A 17,392-nucleotide genomic window follows, 5' to 3' on the forward strand; every position below is an offset into this window, starting at 1 on the left:
ATATAAATAGTTTTTTTAAAATCTAGAGCGTCCAAATACATCTGAACGGTCAGAATTGATTACACAACACACACAACGGTTGTATGAGTATCATTTTCCATATAAATTTCAATTTCACTAACTTCTGACGGTTTCTAATGAGAGAGAGTCCTTCACTGAAGTTTCTAAAATACCAATGCCCTCCCTTATTATACCTGAGATTACAATATTTACATATCCCTTCCATACTGTTTTCGTCTACAACTTAGCAGAATTAGGCCATGTTTCCACTAAATTTTTATGGGAAAAACTTTGTTCACATTAATCAACAAATTTTGGCATTTTAGCTAGCTGTTTACATTTAACTAATAACTTGTCAACAACAATTTTTTTCTTAACGATTTTTTCACTCACGTACCCATCTACTACTCATTCACTACCGGAAAACAACTTGGTCGCAACATATTCTTTCTCAAAACCTTATTCAATTATTTTTCCGCATTTGTTAGTTTTTCGCCAATTTTTTGTAGCTTATTGCTCCGTTGTGACGAGAGGAATTTAAAAAGAAAAAAATTACGTACGATCGAGATTCAATTTTTTTTGAAATAAAGACAAAAATCGGCTTATTTTGCCTTTATTAAAAAAAATTGGATTTCGAAGTGCGTGCCCAATCTGGCGCCTCCGCAGCGGTCGTTTAAGTTATAGATCAAGAAGATGATCCAGGAAGGTGGAAATGCGAGTCAGTGCTGAGCGGACTTGCCAGTTAATTTTTTACATTTTAGATTTCCTTTTGTCATGATGAAGAAATAATCTGCAAAAAAATCGACGCAAAACCAACCAATGCAAAAAAAAAAAAAAAAAAGAGAATAAAAACGCTAGAAGGAGGGCTCGAACCTCCGACCTTGTGGTTAACAGCCACACGCTCTAGCCAACTGAGCTATTCCAGCTTCGTTGTGGGTAAAGGTAAACGTATTTAATTTAACGATGTAATCACAGTCCTTTTCAGACATGGGTTGATCTAAGCGGTCTTGTATAAATGGTTGCAAACAAAACAAGATTTGTCGAGCTCGAGTTCAGCTCATTTATCAAACGAGTCAAAAACTTGAGCTATAGCCTTAACGATCCAAGCCTTAAAGAGCCGAACTTAGTTATTTACTAAACAAGTCTCTTTAATCAAGCCGAGCTTTCAACGTAAACGAGCCGAGTCAAGTCAAGCCGAACTCACAAATTACTCGGTTCATTTGCAGCTCTTCCTATTCACGTCTCCATAAGGAGAAACTTTTATGTGTACCAAGGATACTAAGGGTGTTGGTATCCCTTCTGGTCCGTTTTGCATTTTATGGCCATTTTTTAATCACATTTGGATGATCGGCTCTGTTCATTTTATAGAGTTCGCCGAGAACCGTAATAATTCCAAAAATTGTGTTCATCGAACTTTAGTAGGTACATGATCGGCACATGTGAAAATTGAAGAAAACCAAAACTGGGTAAAAAAACACACTGAATTGAAACCTAGTTTTGTTTTTGCAAATTTCACATGTGCTGATCATGTATCAAATAAAGTCTGATGAACACTATTTTTTACATGAATTAGATACTTACCGAACTCTACAAAATGAATGGAGCCGATCATCAAAATGTGATCGGAAAATAGCCGGAAAATAAGAAACGGTCCGATACCAACCCTTTGTTATCCCCTGTAGAGTTTTTGATCGATTTGTCCAATCTCTGTAAACGAATTGGACGAATACCCACTTTTTGAAACATTTTGTAAAAATAATTCATCGCCCATTTCCAAAATGCGCATGCAATGTCGTTTTACAGGGCTTGCGTGGCAACAAAATCCACAACATTGACTATAGCGCGATAGACTATTTTTTTACAAAATGTTTCAAAAATGGGTATTCATCCAATTTCGTTTCCTGGAATTGGACAAATCGGCCAAAAACTCATCCCCGGTATACATAAACCAAATCCCACATACAACACCCCTCTCTGAGCGCGCTCTCTCTCTCTCTCTCTCCTGAATCCTTGACCTCACACAACAATACACAAATTCCTCTCAGAAAATTAAACGAGAATACGATCACAAACCAGAACGATTACAGGGCACAAGAATCTGGTCGTTACGTTACGTACATAGATATACTTGTATTATACCGTCCTACTGTGGAACTTTTGCAAAGGTAACGGATTCTGTCACCGACGTAAAAGAATGACGGAGGACAATTGCGCTAGGGTTTCGTCAGCCGACGCCGAACAATCAGCAACCAAGCAGAGGTGACTATGCTCTTTGAGAAAGAAACCCTAGTTTTTCAACATTTCCTTTAATCGGTGTTTTTATGCTTTTCATGTAAAAGACGAGTTTTTTTTTAAGTTGTATGTGAGTCGAGGATCCTCATTCTCTTTGATTTGTGTCAACTGGTCGATATTGGATGAGTTTAGAACTTTATCTTTCGTGTGTGAAATACTTTGTGGTAGTTGGTTATTTGAGGATGTTAATTAGGGTTTTATTTGTCGTATGATTGGATTTCGCTGGTAAGTCGACTATTTTACTGATTCGAAACCTCGAATGTGCTATGAACTCTTTTGAGGCCAGTTCATATGGTTCACGGCTTCAATAGGACTCCCGCTACTGGACGGTGGGGTTGGGTTCTGAGAGATTACTCTAGGTGCACGTAAGCTCCACGAACACCATGAGTTATAAAAAAAATGTATTTTACTTATTGGGTTTCGTTCTTTTGAGCAGTTGAAACGGCTGCATGGTTAGTACGGATGTCTATCACAATTGGGTTAATTAACCTATTTTGATCCGTTTGAGGACAGAAAGAGAGGAAATGAGCCAATGTGGTGTCGTATATGTGCTTCTGACTCTGCCAACTTGCTTATAGAGTAGGGTTATTGACTCTAAGGTGAGAATATCTATATTAAGAAAACCATGTCATTAATGATGAATGCTGGTCACAATTTACCCCTACTTAGCAAAGTTGCAAATCCCTGGCTTGAAATCTTTGGTGTTTGATTAATCAATAGCTTTTGCATAGAACTTAAGGCCATGTTTGATTCATCAGACAAATAATGACTGGATATGTAATCTTATTTTTTTAGTAAGTTGACCCACTAGGCCACTGAGCTAAGATTGTGTGGGACTACTGATCCTATACCCCTCAAGGTCATTCATATACTGTGTTTTGTAGGATTGGGTTTGCAACATATGTCAGCCCTCTTCTAATTGCTACATTGAAACGCGCGAAATGGTGTACCCACAGATGTGTAGTTCAATCACATGACTAATGCGATGAAATGATCATTCAAACATACAACTTGAAATGGAAACTAGAGGGGACAAGTCATATTATAACTTTTGACAATTTGCAGGAAAAAGAGAAAGTGGGATCAACCTGCGGAGTCCTTGGTTGTAGCTGGAGTGGCAGTACCTGGAATTCTTCCGTTGGGGAACATGGGATCTCTTGCTGCAATTACTCTCCCAGGAATCACTTCGGCCTCTGGAGCTCTTTTGACTAATACTCTTACATCTAGCTCAGCCACCACTCCACCTTTAATTCAGCCACATGCCACCGCAGTGCTCCAAAAGATGAATCAAGTAAGAGGCTTTGACAGGGTGTCAAACCAGTTCTTTTGGATTTTATTTCAGACTCTTTCTCTTTGATGATGCATTTCAGACCCTTTCTTTTTTAATAAAGTATTTCAGACTTTATTGGAAAAATATTGTCCTTTTGCATAGCCGCCAATGGCCCGCCATAGCGTAAGCTTCAAATCCAATATGATATCTGTTGACCTTGGTGTAATATAATTTTGCTGATGTAGAAAAAAATACAAGATGAGTTGATAGCTCGAGAAATTGTCATAAATGATGCTGATTCTGCTGTTCGCTATATGCTCACAAAACGTCAGACCCAGGAAGAGGTGAATCTTGTTCATTTAGTTTTCAGGAGTGATTGATAGTAATACTTGCAGGTTATACTATCTTTTTTTGGAATAATCACATATGGAGTTGATAGATTCTTCTACTAACCTTGTAGATCCAAAAGTGCACTGGTGCCATAGTAATAACAAGGTACGCCTTTCATTGCAAGCTGTAATTAGGGCCCTTCTAGTATCCTCGTATATACTGTAATCTCATATTCTTCTTTACAACCCGCTTGATGAAATTGTGTCTGCAGGGGAAAGTATCATCCTCCAAATGCACCCCCTGATGGTGAAAAACCACTCTACCTTCACATTTCTGCTGGGGCACATGTGAGTGCTTTATGTATAATTAGTTGAAGATTGCATGAAATATAATTTGGCTCTGTTTTATTTCAGTTGGTGCTCATTACTTTGGGAGTACTGCTGTTGGATTATGTCAGGGAAATATGTTTATTGGACTCTCAAACTCTCACCGTGGACTTATGCTTGGGAACTATAAAAAAATGTCTATCCCTGAAATATTGATGTTTTATTCAAAAAAAAAAAGCTGCTCATTTGATCCATAGATATTCTCACCGCTTAAGAAACTGTACAGTTTTGGTGTCAATTTGGTTTCCACTTTCATATTCAGCTTGCTGGCTGCACAATGTTCATATTTGTTTGACTGAAAAGTATTTCAACAAGTTTGAGGTGTCCGTGGAGTAAACGATGAATAAAAAATTTCTACCTATGTATTTTTGTAGAACTTAGTATTGTGTGTTTCAAATATTACCTATTAAAGTAATGTGGTTATTCCAATTCGTGGTTTCGATCATTATAATTATTCCCCCCTCCCCCTCCCCACCCCCACTCCTTTCTTTTGATTAAGGCTTATTTTAGTTTGCTCAAGTTCTGGTCTACCTCTGCAGTTGGAGACAACCGTGGAACGCATAAAAGCAGTTGATCGTGCAGCTGCCATGGTTGAAGAGCTGCTGAAACAGGGTTCTATCAGCAATGGTGGAAAGGTAAATGTTTCCATTCGAGCTCTTTTATGCTCCGAAACGGGGTTGACAGGACATGAAATACTAATTGAAACAGGCTACTATTTTACTGAGCACGTCTGTGTATTTGGGCTTTGAAGCGGACCCGTCCTTGAATGTTGCTGCTCGTATTCGCGGACCAAATGTGAGCCTCGACCTTTTCGCCTTGTGAATTATGACAGTTTCTGTTTCTTTGTTCCTTTTCTTTTTTGTAAGGGGGCGGGGGTGCGACCCTGTTTTATAGCTTAAACGAGCTTGAATGGGAACAGTGGACACTGTGGACTACCACTTAGAGAGTTAATCTTATGCTTGTTTGTGTTTTTTTTGTTTTGTACTGAATAGACCATTCATATTACCTCAACACCCCGTCCCAAAACAGGTTTTTACCTGGGGAGGGGAAAATGAATTATCTTTGAAGTTTTGCTTCAAGTTTTTTATCACAATGCCTCGTCCAACAAAAAAGGGGTTTATTGTGGAAGGGGGAAGTGGGTTATTTCAAATAGTGGCTAAATATATGGCTATTGTAAGTTTTACTTCAATTTTTGCATTTCATGGATTCTTTTTTATCCATCAATCCGGTGACATTTCTGCAGCTCTCTCTCTCTCTCTCTCTCTCACACACACACACACACTCACTCACTCTAGCAGACACATTTGGTATGTGATGCGCTTTCTTTTATGTCATGTTCATGATTTGCATTGTTCAAGATGAGAGATTCTAATGGTTGAAGCTTCCTCTGTCATCTCCATGCCATTGGGAGAGATTGTTTTCTGTGTTGGTGGTGGTTGGTGTTTGTACATGCAGGACCAGTATGTAAATCACATTGTGAATGAAACAGGAGCAACTGTCTTACTAAGAGGACATGGTTCAGGAAGTTCTGAAAGTGGATTTGGCGAAGGTTGTATTGTGATACCATGCAACCGTTTTGCAAGTTGGTTATGTGTTTAGCATATTGTTCTTGATGAAGCAGTAACGGTTACCTTTCTCTTATTGCAGAAGGACAGCAACCATTGCATTTATTCTTGTCAAGTAACAATCCAAAAAGTCTTGAAAGTGCAAAGCTTTTGGCCGAAAATCTTTTGGATACAATCAGCATAGAGTTCGGGGCCTCCAGGTAATTAGGTTGATTCGTCGTCGGGTTTATACAGGAATTTAAACTAATATTGTGTAAGTAGAATTTTGTATGTTGTGTACTCTGCATGATCTTTCCTCTAAAATACAGGAATTTAAACTAATATTGTTTTATCCGTTACTAAGATTGATTGTGTTTTCATAATGCAGATAGACCTTTTGTCTTTAGTTACTTGTAAACTTGAGATTTTTCCGTTATTGTACTTTTCTCCTGCTTTGCTTGTTGCATGCATATGCTGTTTACGTGGACTGGACTGATGATTTTCATGAATTAATTTATGTTACTATGTTTCTGTCCACTTTCAAGGAGATTAAAATTGTGATTTTCATTTAATGTCACAGGAAGGCTTATGGTGCTGTTCCTCCACCACAGCAGTTGTGGAATGGTGTTCAGAGTGGGATCGAGGTGAAAGTGAACAATAGTTCAGCTGTCAGTTTGACATCATCCGCTGTGAACTCTGCAGCAATTCCACCTATTTCCTCAGCTACACACCCTGTCTACAATACCACCCTTCTTCAGGGGACTATGAGCAGTGGGCATTTGCAACCGCACACAGTTTCATATCCCCAGCTGTCATCAACTGCTGGAACAAGCTATAGTGGATATGGTGGGATATATCCCCAAGCCACACCTTTGCAGCAAGTTGCATTGGCCCTCAGACAATCACCTTCAACTGTCAATCCCTTGGTTTCTCCTGCAAGCACAGCAGCAAATTCTATGGAGAGCTTACCATCTGAGAAGGAGAAACGGGCTTCGCAGAGACGAAAGTTTCAGGAGTCACCAGCTGCTTTGAAGGGGCGAGCAAACCCCCATCAGGTACCAGTGCTTACTCTCCATGCAATGGAGGGTACTGCATTTATTTCCACTTAAAAGAACATATAAAGAATGACTAGATAGGAAAAACCCTCTTTCGGACAATTTAAAGCACCTGTTGGGGATATGTTTCAACAAGTGTTGCTTAGTGCAGGAACTTACATGAAAAGAAGGTTGTTTCAACAAGAGTAAGCCTGTACTAGATTGTGGATAACAAATTCTTAAAGCGCAGTTCGTTTTGTTGTAGTAAAGATGGCATAGGGTTGCAAGTGACCATTAAACTGATAAACCTTTGAAGTTTTTCTTTTGGATGGATAAGAAATTTATTAATAGAAAACAGCCTAAAAACAGTCAAGGCAAACCTTCTAAACCAACAAAACAAAGAAATTAACTAAGCTAGAAGCTGAAGAACAAACTCTATGGGGATTTGCCAACAGCTAATAATCATGTAGTTTAAGGGAGTTCAAGGATTCAAGAGAGGTAGCAATCATAGCCTTTTTTGTTCCTGTTATTTTCTTGTTTTGACTGATCAAAAGGATCAAAGGTTTTGTAAGATGTGAAGGGAGGTCAAAAAGTTATTGAAGTTTTTTTCTGATCTTCTTGACCACCTTGTTTTCCCTCTTAAGGGATAGCATGAACCTCAATCATTATATAAACATATTTATCTCGTTTACTATTTTTGCCTGCGAAACGAACATGATTATCAGTCTTTCATAATTTTCGTCCTATTGAAAACTTCAATATTACTCCTCTGACTTCTACTAATTATTCCAGGTATTTTCTCTGACCTTGTATGAAGCTTACAGGCCGATACTGGACTTGTGTTGTACCATTTCAATGTTTCACAGGGCTTATGTTATGGTGGCAGCATGGGATTGGTGCATACTGCTTCTACGCAATTCACCCGTTGCTGATTCCAGAATTTATGTTTCTGATTTTAAACTGTTTGTGGCATGTAAACCAAGCACACGAACACCTATCTTTCTTTTTTTCTCTTTCCTTTTCCCGCGAAACTGCAGATCTTCGAATGAAGACATGTCGTGTTAGTGTAGCAGTCTTTGTTCCATGGCTTGATTTGGGGGGTCAACAGTGCATCTAGCCTATTATTCCTGTCTCTCTCCGATCCAACACTTAGAAATTGATGACCCTAAACCAACATTTCTCGTGTATAGCCTATGACCACTCAAGTTTGCACCTATTGAATAAACCCCCTCTATAAATTTGAACCTGAAACCTTGATTACCTTTTACCCTCTCATACTTTAGCTGGTGCTTTTCATCTTATTGCCATCGTTCTTTAATTCTAAGATGTCGATGTTGTGTTTTTTCCTCATGGATTGTTTTCTCAGAACTCTTTACAAGGGTCAGAATTTGCAAAGCCGGGTCAACCAACCTCATACTTGGGGGGAAGAAATCTTTCCACAATGCCGGCTCCAAAAAAGTTGGTCCAACCGTCAATCGATGGAATGCCTCCACCTCCTCCAAGGACCATGCCACTGCCACCTCCACCAAAATTTAATTCAATGCCTCCACCTCCTCCAAGGACCATGCCACCACCGCCTCCACCAAAATTTAATTCAATTGCACCTGCCTCCAAAGAAATTTTGAATACCTCAAAACCGGAAAGCCTCCCTGGTAATCTTTCAAATTTGCTCTACTGCAAAACTAATAGATTGGTCAACCATGTGAAATGTTTGAGATGAAAATATGAGAACTTGTCTGGATGACCATCATGCTTCTCAATTCAGCACTTCTGCTGAGTACAACGTTGTTTGGTTGTTTCAGATACTTTGATCAAGCTGATGGAATATGGGGATGAAGATGATGATCCAGATGAAATTGCTGAAGAACCATCCAAAAGCAACTCAAATGGTTTCTCGGTTACTCCAAAACCATTTTGGGCTGTATGAGCAACAAGTTGCATCGCGAACTGGTTGTTTCTTGGCAGGAAGTGAACTCACTCATGGACGTGTTTTTATCTGTGTTCAAGAAGAAAAAAAGGTGCATGCGAGGGTTTTGGATGGCAAGACTTTATTGACGAAAACTCAGAGGTTGCTTCTGACCTTTGGCACCTGCAGAAGTTTTGGGGAGATCTGTGTTGTACTTTGGTTATTGTTTAGAGTTACAATGGTTGTACGCATATAGTTTACGTTAGATCTTGCAAATTAGGTAGTCACAGCATTGATGTTTTCTTTTCTGGATTTCTACATAACATTCTGCTGAATCCAAATAAGGTTGCTTCTCAGTGCTGCTGTTGTGGCATTTACACTATTGCTAGTCTCAATGTGCACGAAAGTACTCTGAAGTCGAAACGGAGCTGCTTTATGAGTTATGAAGTCGAAACAGAGGTTCAGGCCACATTCCAGCGCCACACAGAGAGAGAGAGCAGTAGTGGAGTGACGTCACACAGGAGGAGTCTACTCGATGGGCAGTTTGTGCATTTTGCGGCTTACCTTGATGCTTGGAACAGTGATGTTTTACTACTTATCAAGAATATCGACTTCATGCTAATCAGAAACGAACACACAACTTTTCTCATCGAAACGCATATATCTAAACAAAAATGAGTTGGGCCTTGGACAAGATCCATTTTTTATAGGTAAATGTGTTATGATCGGGTATTAATATACGGTTAATGCTCTCAATGAGTTCTTGAAAACAAATCGGTTTCGCTCATGAAGGCGAAGGTGGGCCCCAAGCCCGAAAACTGCCCAGTGCAGTCCTCAAAGCGGACTAAAGTGACCAAACAAATATCAGAAACACAGGCACTGAACATTCTGGAAGATGATCATTCAGAAAGGGATTAAAGCAGTCCCATAACGCTCTGTTTAGCAGGTTTGGCACAGTACAAGTTTTTTCACCACGCTATGTGGCTCCCCAGAAAAGAGGGAGGATAATGAAATCTTTCAACCCCTGGTATTAGCATAATCATCAACTTCATCGTTATCGACCTCATTATTCTCTTCTATCACGTCTCGATTAAAATCCTTGTTTCCAACTCTCCTGCCCGGATTGCCAAAAGTTGTTCCAGTGGTCCCATCATATCCACCGCTGTCTTCGCCACCAAAACTGGTTGTGCCTCCGTAACTTCTGCTGCCTAAACTGTTGACGCCACCGCTATTTCCATAGTTACTGTCACCATATCCGCTGCCTCCACCAGTGTAGTTTCCATCATTACTAGTAAAGCTTGTTCCACCACTACCATAATCACCACTGGCTCCATAATTACTGCCACTATAGCTGCCGCCGCTGCCAAATCCACCAGTACGAGACTTCTCAACGGCGTAGTTCACTCTTACCATTCGGCCCTGAAAATCCTGAACAAAATCACACGTCCTCTTGGAAGTTAGATTCTCTTACAATAACTTGAAAAGATGAAATAAACCAATTTCTTAAAACTAATAGTACCTAATGAACCAAAATACAGTGTGAGGGTATCTGAATCGATTATTCGCAACTAATAATCTGCATACCGACATTATTATTTTAGTATATTATTTGCCGCCACTAATTACAAAGGCAATTTTTACGCCACATTGATTTCTAAGTTTCATGATAAATTGATAGAAACTTCATGCCAATCTTCCTAATTTAAAAAGGCATCATGAGAAAGGAGGCTCCATCCGTTGTCTGCTTTATGCAAATTTTGAGCGAACCAAACTTTGGCAAATGAACTCACTGAATTTGTGGTTAAAGTATGGATGGGCAAGAGAATCTGTGTACTCACGACAGATGCCAGCAATACGATTTAAGTTATACATGAAGAATGACCATTATAAGCTTTTGTCGCAGGTTCAAAAGCTCATTAACTAGTTTTGAATAACTTCTTACGGGATACAAATTCCTGCTCTAGCAGACCACACAGAAATCGAAACTGAAGCATACTTCTGAGCAGGCATAAAGCTATATGAGGACCTTCACTTGACCTATTAGCTTTCCAATAAACCCTTCTCAGCAACTGGTTTGGGGGTCCAATGAACAAACAAAAATGAGTTTGTCACTCTTTTTCACACGGGGAGAAAAGGTTATGATAGCAAGCACAAATCCTTCAGCGTGTTCAAGGTCATCCTTCCTCTTCCACGTTCACTGTTCACATTGGACCCAGACAAGAGTATGCATGGCATGGGGGCTCAATCCCACCATCTTTATAGATCCATGCATAATGAATCCTTTTCACGGAATAAAGAAGAAACTACAAACTTGGAATTGGAATACTATAAGGAGCATCCTTCGAATCGTTTATAACAATGTTTAGGTTGAACTCAAGTCTTACTTTCGTACTAGCTTTAGATTAGTAAGCTGCATCTGACATTGATTTTTTACGATTGGAGTTCTACGTTACTACGTATATTCTAGATTACTCGACCTTCAGCTGCAGCATGGGCCCATGGGTAATTGGTCAAGCTGTGTGCAGCTTTTATCAGGCCTAAAATAGCCTTAATAAAACCAAGCCAACTACACCCTTCTCCAATAGTAAACCTTTATAAGCCTTAAACCTGCAAACCCTCAAACTTTCCATGAGATTGACCACCGTATACAGATCACGATCATCTTACTGCCAACATTTGTTTCTACAGAAGTGGAAAAGTTCCTACTACAAAAGGACTTTGGTTCAAAATCATCTCAGAGTAGCATGAGGACACTCTAAAGAATCTAATGAATTCATTTCTGACAGAAACCCTGCATCAAAATACCTTGCATGCTATGATAATTTTATAGCAGGTTTGAATCGTAGCCAAGTACTTCAAAAAGCTATAAAGGAGCGAGACACTAGAAGGCACAAAGCAAATATTAGCACCTTGCCATCCAAAGCCTGGATAGCACCAGAAGCCTCATCACTCGATGTATAACTAACAAAGGCAAAGCCTCTGGACCTTCCAGTTTCACGATCCGTGACAATCCTAGCTGCAAGAGATCAGAATATTACAATTGATAGTCAGCGGTTCTATGTGCACAAGACCATATTTCTGGAAATGGACTGCCTTTTTCAGCAACCAGTGTTGAAAAGAGATACTATTGTATAGCTTAAATAAGCACGTCTAGCCCAAGAGAAATTAAGGAAAGGAAAAACAAATAAACCAAAAACCAAAAGAAAAAATGTCGTCTCACTTTGCTGCTATTGTAGTCTGCGGCTATCCTCCTGTTATCATCAGACCATTAAGACCAAGAATACATTCACTTTGTGGAAAGCTCAGCCAACAAAAGATAAGCTGATAATTTCCAGAATACTAGGAATTTACTGAATTCCCCATCAGCTCAGAAATTTTCTGCATCCCTATCACACTCAGAGGAGTACCAACAGAGCCACTTCCATAACATAGACTCAAGGAAATATCTCAAACATCACTATACCCTATCTGGAAAAATAAACACAAAAATCCCAAAAAGTACAGAAAATAAAGAAAACGAAAAACTAAACACTAAATTACATCATACAACAAACAAGAGATCGTCCAAGGCAAATTTTTGTAATGAGAATCTCTCCCCGACTAGCACATTGCTTTCTCACTAATCGTCCTACTTAACAATTCCATGACCAAAATGAGGAGCATAGGAAAAAGCAGATAGTCCTAAAGTAAACTACCAGAAGAAGTCTAAAACAAAGTCAAGTCTCACACTGCAAAATCTCATCCTCTGCCATCACATATGAGAGAAATTACTCGTTCACAAAATCATTGCCTTTTCTTGAGATCCAATTTCCAAATATCACCCAACAACTCACTTCTTAATCACACACAAACAAGCATGTTACATATGTGGCCTAGGATAGAGTATTAATGAGCAATTTAGCATAAAGCAGGTTGGAAATAAGTATACCTTCAACCACTTCCCCATATTGGGCAAATGTTTCTCTCAAACTCATTTCATCTGTGGAATACGGGATACCTGAAGTGGTACATATATGTTAGAACATACTAGATTGATATTAAAGCAAGTTACTCCAGAAAAGAATTCAAGTACCTCCAACAAAGAGCTTTGAAGATGACATGCATCTTATAGCCTGATAAATTGATGGTTTAGATGCTGCTAGTTCCAACTTGACGTGGTTGCTTATTGTCTGCTTCAACATATACCCGACCTTGCTAACAAAAGCCATTCTTGAACCTAGAAAGCGGAAATTTACATATTTAAGACCACAAAATCTTTGTAAATTAAAAAAACTGAAGGGCTGATAATGGATTTTCATTTCTTTTGGATATGTTATAGATATTTTCTTCGGAAAGCTTGAAGATGTAATTTCTGACAAAGGCTTCACTAGGGTGCTACCCTCCAACATTTGCCTATGTCTGCAGACTTTAATTTCTCTAGCAGTTAGTGGGCCAATGGCTGCCCAAATCATTGTTCTAAGCGTTTGAGGAGCAACATATGCAAGAGTATTATAGATACAACCGTGACAAGGAGCTTCCATATCAGGAAAAGAGTCTGATACATGTTTCATGCAAGCCATTCTGCTGGCTCACAATATAAAGCTAAAATCTGAGAACTCAGATGCTGTTGTCAATAATGGCTAAATACACTCAGGGGTTAGACCCTATGTTGTATCTATATCCAACTGAACACTTAATTTTAATTTTTAACCCATTGCTACACTACACTGCCTCTTTATACATAAACTGACTCACTATACAAGCAAACACTACGATACAAAGCTATGCACAATAGGGCACAATTATCTGCCACCGCAAACGCTTGTAGAAGAGTCAAGGTTTTTAACATTGCAAGTGCAAGCAGGGGCGGCTGTAGGATTTTAACTTAGCGGTGAAAAAAATGTATGAAAACTTTTTGTGCACAAAACACTAAAAAAAATTTACATTTACTCTAGATCGAAAACTTATCAGGCCTAGTTTATTTTGTTTTATAGAGCTATATGATCAACTCACCTACAAATTTAAGTAAATTTTCATTTACTTTGCACTTATACGAATGATCTAGTACTGCAGATAATACTAAAGAAAAATCAAATTCTATGGGGAAAAAAATATAATTTCACTTCATTTTTTGAACGCTTGAACCCCCTGAAACCCCAATGGAGCCGCCCCTAACTGAAAGCGTATGGCCAGGGGCGACGTCAACATGTAGTTGGTGGTGACAGCCAACCCCATCAAAGTTCTGAAAATTATTTGATAGAATTCCTATTTTCAATTTCAAAAATCTAACTAGTAGTGGGCATTGATCCCACCTTACCACCTCCATATTATGTGAAGTATGCACCTCCAATAGGCTCTTTAAATGGTCCCCTTGGCTTAAAGAGCTAGTAAATACTCCCTCCGTCCTATTTTTATTGTCCATTTTCATTTTTCGTGTCGTTCTTTCAATGCTTATATCTTCCAATATGAATCTCCAAAAATATGCAATATGGATCTTGTTTGATAGTTCTCGATTAGATCTATAATACAAAGTTTTCAAAATTATGAAAAACATTGTAGATTGGGAGATATAAGCGTTGAAAGAACGGCACGAAAAACGAAAATGGACAATAAAAATGGGACGGAGGGAGTACCTTATTTGGGCGCTCCAAGAGGCTCTCTTCTCCACTAGCTTTTTGCCTTAGTATTTTCTGCTAGCTACTAGTAGCTATCGAAGTGGCTCTCTACTATGTATGAAATGTCAATTCTCACCATTTTCCCCTACTAGCCAATGAAAGTGGTCCTCCACTTCCCTCCATTTTTGCTTTTGGATAGCAAAAATAGAGAGCAGTGCTGGAAAACGTGTGTGTGTTCCAAACAAAAAAAAATTGCTTTGTTTTGTCACTTTTCTACTAAGTAAGTATTTCCTTTCGATTCCGAGTATCGTCGTGCACAACTAGGTTCATAGTTTCTAATTTGAAGAAATTTTAATATGGACTAATTTGAAGAAATTTTAATATGGAAAACAATAGTTGGGAAAACGTTCTTAACTTTTTCAATCCCAACATTTTCAAGTAGATTGGGTAGAATAATCAAATGGGTATGAAAGATTGCTTGGCTCGTTATGAATTCAGCCAATATAAACTTCCCTAACCTCTTCCCTAACATTTTACGAAATAGAATAGGGTTTCAATATTCCATTAAAATTCCACCGAGTCACCACTGGTAATGGCAAAAGCAAAATGAGAAAAGGGAAGACAAGTGCAATGTTCTAAATACCGCTAGTCGCTAGTCGCTAGTCAGGCAGAAAAGGGGCACCTAGCGCTTAGGCAGGGACTAGGTACCGGCTGATCTAGGTGTTGGACCACAGCCTAGAGCCTAGGAGGAGACTAGTCAGCCGACTTTAGAAAACTGGACAAGTGCGCCAGTTGAACTAAGACCGACAAACCATAAAAACCCAAGAACCACCATCTTCGATTATAGTCTAATGAACTATAACCACATACCACTTTATACCAGGAAATGAACAATGGTAAAAGATAAACTATGGGGACAGGTCTAGGGTTTGAATGGGGACGAAACATACCTTGGAATTCGAATGGCACACTCTCGCCTCTTCACTTCTGCGCGGCTAAAACCCTCGAGCGAGGTCAGGGCAGGGTTTTGTACGAGTCAGCGTCCCCGGCTACGTGGTACTCCTTAGCCACGAAAATTATCATTCGGTTTTATTGAGTGGTTGGGAGATAGGTAGACCTTGTTTGGCTTGAATTTTGAGAGAGATTTTTGAAAGTTATGAATGGACAGTGATATATCTGAGAAAACTCATTCGAGACTGTGTGCTAAGGTTTTGAGATCCAAAATTAGGACTGTGAACAAGCCTAGCTTTGTCGAGCTCGGCTCGTTTATTCGTTTGGTAAACGGGCTAAAAATTTGAGTTCGAATTCGGCTCAAGTCTTAACGAGTTTAATCATTTACTAAACGAACATTTTTAATTGAGTCGAGTCTCCGTTCAAAAAATGAGCTTTTGAAAAAAGAGCCGAGCGTTAATGAATTGAGCCGAGCTGAGTTCGTGAGCTGCTCAGTTCATTTGCAGCCCTAGCCAAAACGAAGCTACTGAGAGCAAGTACATCAAAAGAGCTAAAATAGATTTTTAGCTATTTTACCTAACCAAAACTCCCAAATGAGCATTGTACTAGATTAGGCAAAGGGTTAGGCAAAATGCATCCATCAACAGTGCATAGGTAAATATACCTAAGTACTATTCACCATGTATGGATTATTTTATTAATTTCCCTCTCACTCTCTCTCCTCCTGCCGGTGCATAGGTTAAATTAATATTCTAATACATAATAGGTAAAATAAATAATATTGGTATAGTGTTTAAAGAAATGTGAGTAGGTAAAATAAAAAAAATATACTGTTCACCAGCATTTTTAGTTATGTACCGGTGTACATGCTCTGACAATCTTATATTTTACAATTAACATACTTTCATGGGCAAATTACACAATCCTCCTCTGAGGTTTCTAGGAACAAGACTCCATTCCTCGAGGTCCTAGAAATTGCACTTCCACCCCCGGTTAGAACTGGTTTCTTAGAGCATGTACATCAGTGTAGCTATACCTGATAATTTAGGTAAAATACCGAACCAAACCCACAAAAATCAATTACAGTAGAATAGGTAAACTGGAAGTTATACCTTCGGGGGAAATGCTCGGTAAAGATATCGATGTACTGTTCATAGGTATTCCTTAGTTTATTGTTGTTTCTCTCTCTCCCTCCTTCTCTCTCGTTCTCATTCTCTGCAAAACTGCAACATAAAAGTGAATAGCGTATATTTAATAAATATTTGATGGATAGAGAGGAGATGATAGAGAGTCTGGTGTAAGGTGAAAGAAAAAAGTGAAGAGGTAAAACATAAAAGTAGCTTTTTGAGTAGGTAAAATTGCTCTGCTTTGATGTACATGCTCTTAATAGAGCAACAGAGCATTTGAAGCCGACTAACAATTTGTGGGTTATTCATGGGTATTCTTATGAAGTGTAACTAATGAATGTATGGTTGGAAATGGTGTTTCATAGAAGTGCTAAGGGTGGAAAGTAGGGTTACATTTTTTGTTATGGGCAAAACACGGGTTTTCGTAGGCAAAAAGGAATGGTCCAACGGCTAGTTGATTGGACATTTGGACGAGAAGGTAATAGCTCATTGAGGCTTTCATTATTTTCAAGGGCATTTTGGCCAAGCCACTTACTTTTTTTTTAAATGGCGTAAGAGATATTCTCTTCGCCTATAATTTTTAGTCTACATTTCTATTTTGGAATGTCCCATAATAGATTCCCATCTTATCAAGTCAATGAGAAAGTTAGGAGCAATAGACTTCTTCTTTTTGTCCTTCTCTACTAAATAGTTGAATTTTCAAGAAGAGACTAAAATTATGGGATACTCTCTTAACAGACTCATGTCTATATAGCGAGTAGGGGCAAGTGTTAACTAGTAGTATGTGATACTCTCTCTGTCCTAGTTTGTTTGTCCTCTTTTTGACTTTTTGAGAGCGTTTGACCTCTCAAAAAATTGTCTATAATTTTCAATTCGTAATGTTTTTAATATGCAATATGGATCTTATTTGATAGATCTCAATTAGTTTTATTATACAAAATCTTCAAAATCATAAAAA

The 17,392-nt window shown here is 38.7% G+C and overlaps 2 protein-coding genes and 1 non-coding gene across 4 annotated transcripts; 1 reads left to right on the forward strand and 2 right to left on the reverse strand.

Annotated features, from left to right (window-relative positions):
- Window positions 1-852: 852 nt before the first annotated feature.
- Window positions 853-926, reverse strand: TRNAN-GUU (transfer RNA asparagine (anticodon GUU)). The gene has a single exon. It is a non-coding gene; the product is annotated as a tRNA-Asn (tRNA).
- A 924-nt stretch (window positions 927-1,850) lies between these two features.
- LOC131302269 (protein RIK) lies at window positions 1,851-9,118 on the forward strand. 2 transcript variants are annotated; one of them, XM_058328817.1, is made up of 12 exons: window positions 1,851-2,259; window positions 3,358-3,583; window positions 3,808-3,906; window positions 4,023-4,057; window positions 4,164-4,239; window positions 4,818-4,913; window positions 4,987-5,073; window positions 5,734-5,827; window positions 5,926-6,043; window positions 6,403-6,877; window positions 8,223-8,508; window positions 8,659-9,118. In XM_058328817.1, the coding sequence occupies exons 1-12, from the start codon at window positions 2,195-2,197 to the stop codon at window positions 8,781-8,783; spliced, it is 1,782 nt and encodes a 593-aa protein (XP_058184800.1). In that variant the 5' UTR covers window positions 1,851-2,194; the 3' UTR covers window positions 8,784-9,118. The 2 variants fall into 2 exon arrangements, with proteins under 2 accessions (XP_058184800.1, XP_058184801.1); XM_058328818.1 differs by lacking the exon at window positions 8,659-9,118 and having other exon boundaries at window positions 1,883-2,259; window positions 7,649-8,393.
- Window positions 9,119-9,642: 524 nt separating this feature from the next.
- LOC131302308 (glycine-rich RNA-binding protein 3, mitochondrial-like) lies at window positions 9,643-15,465 on the reverse strand. The gene is made up of 5 exons (XM_058328869.1): window positions 15,307-15,465; window positions 12,835-12,978; window positions 12,691-12,759; window positions 11,672-11,778; window positions 9,643-10,190 (listed from the first exon to the last, which is right to left on the reverse strand). Exons 2-5 carry the CDS (start codon window positions 12,968-12,970, stop codon window positions 9,780-9,782), a joined length of 723 nt encoding a protein of 240 aa, XP_058184852.1. The 5' UTR covers window positions 12,971-12,978; window positions 15,307-15,465; the 3' UTR covers window positions 9,643-9,779.
- Window positions 15,466-17,392: the final 1,927 nt, after the last annotated feature.

The sequence above is a fragment of the Rhododendron vialii genome, chromosome 10a, assembly GCF_030253575.1.
Source record: "Rhododendron vialii isolate Sample 1 chromosome 10a, ASM3025357v1".
NCBI lineage: Eukaryota > Viridiplantae > Streptophyta > Magnoliopsida > Ericales > Ericaceae > Rhododendron > Rhododendron vialii.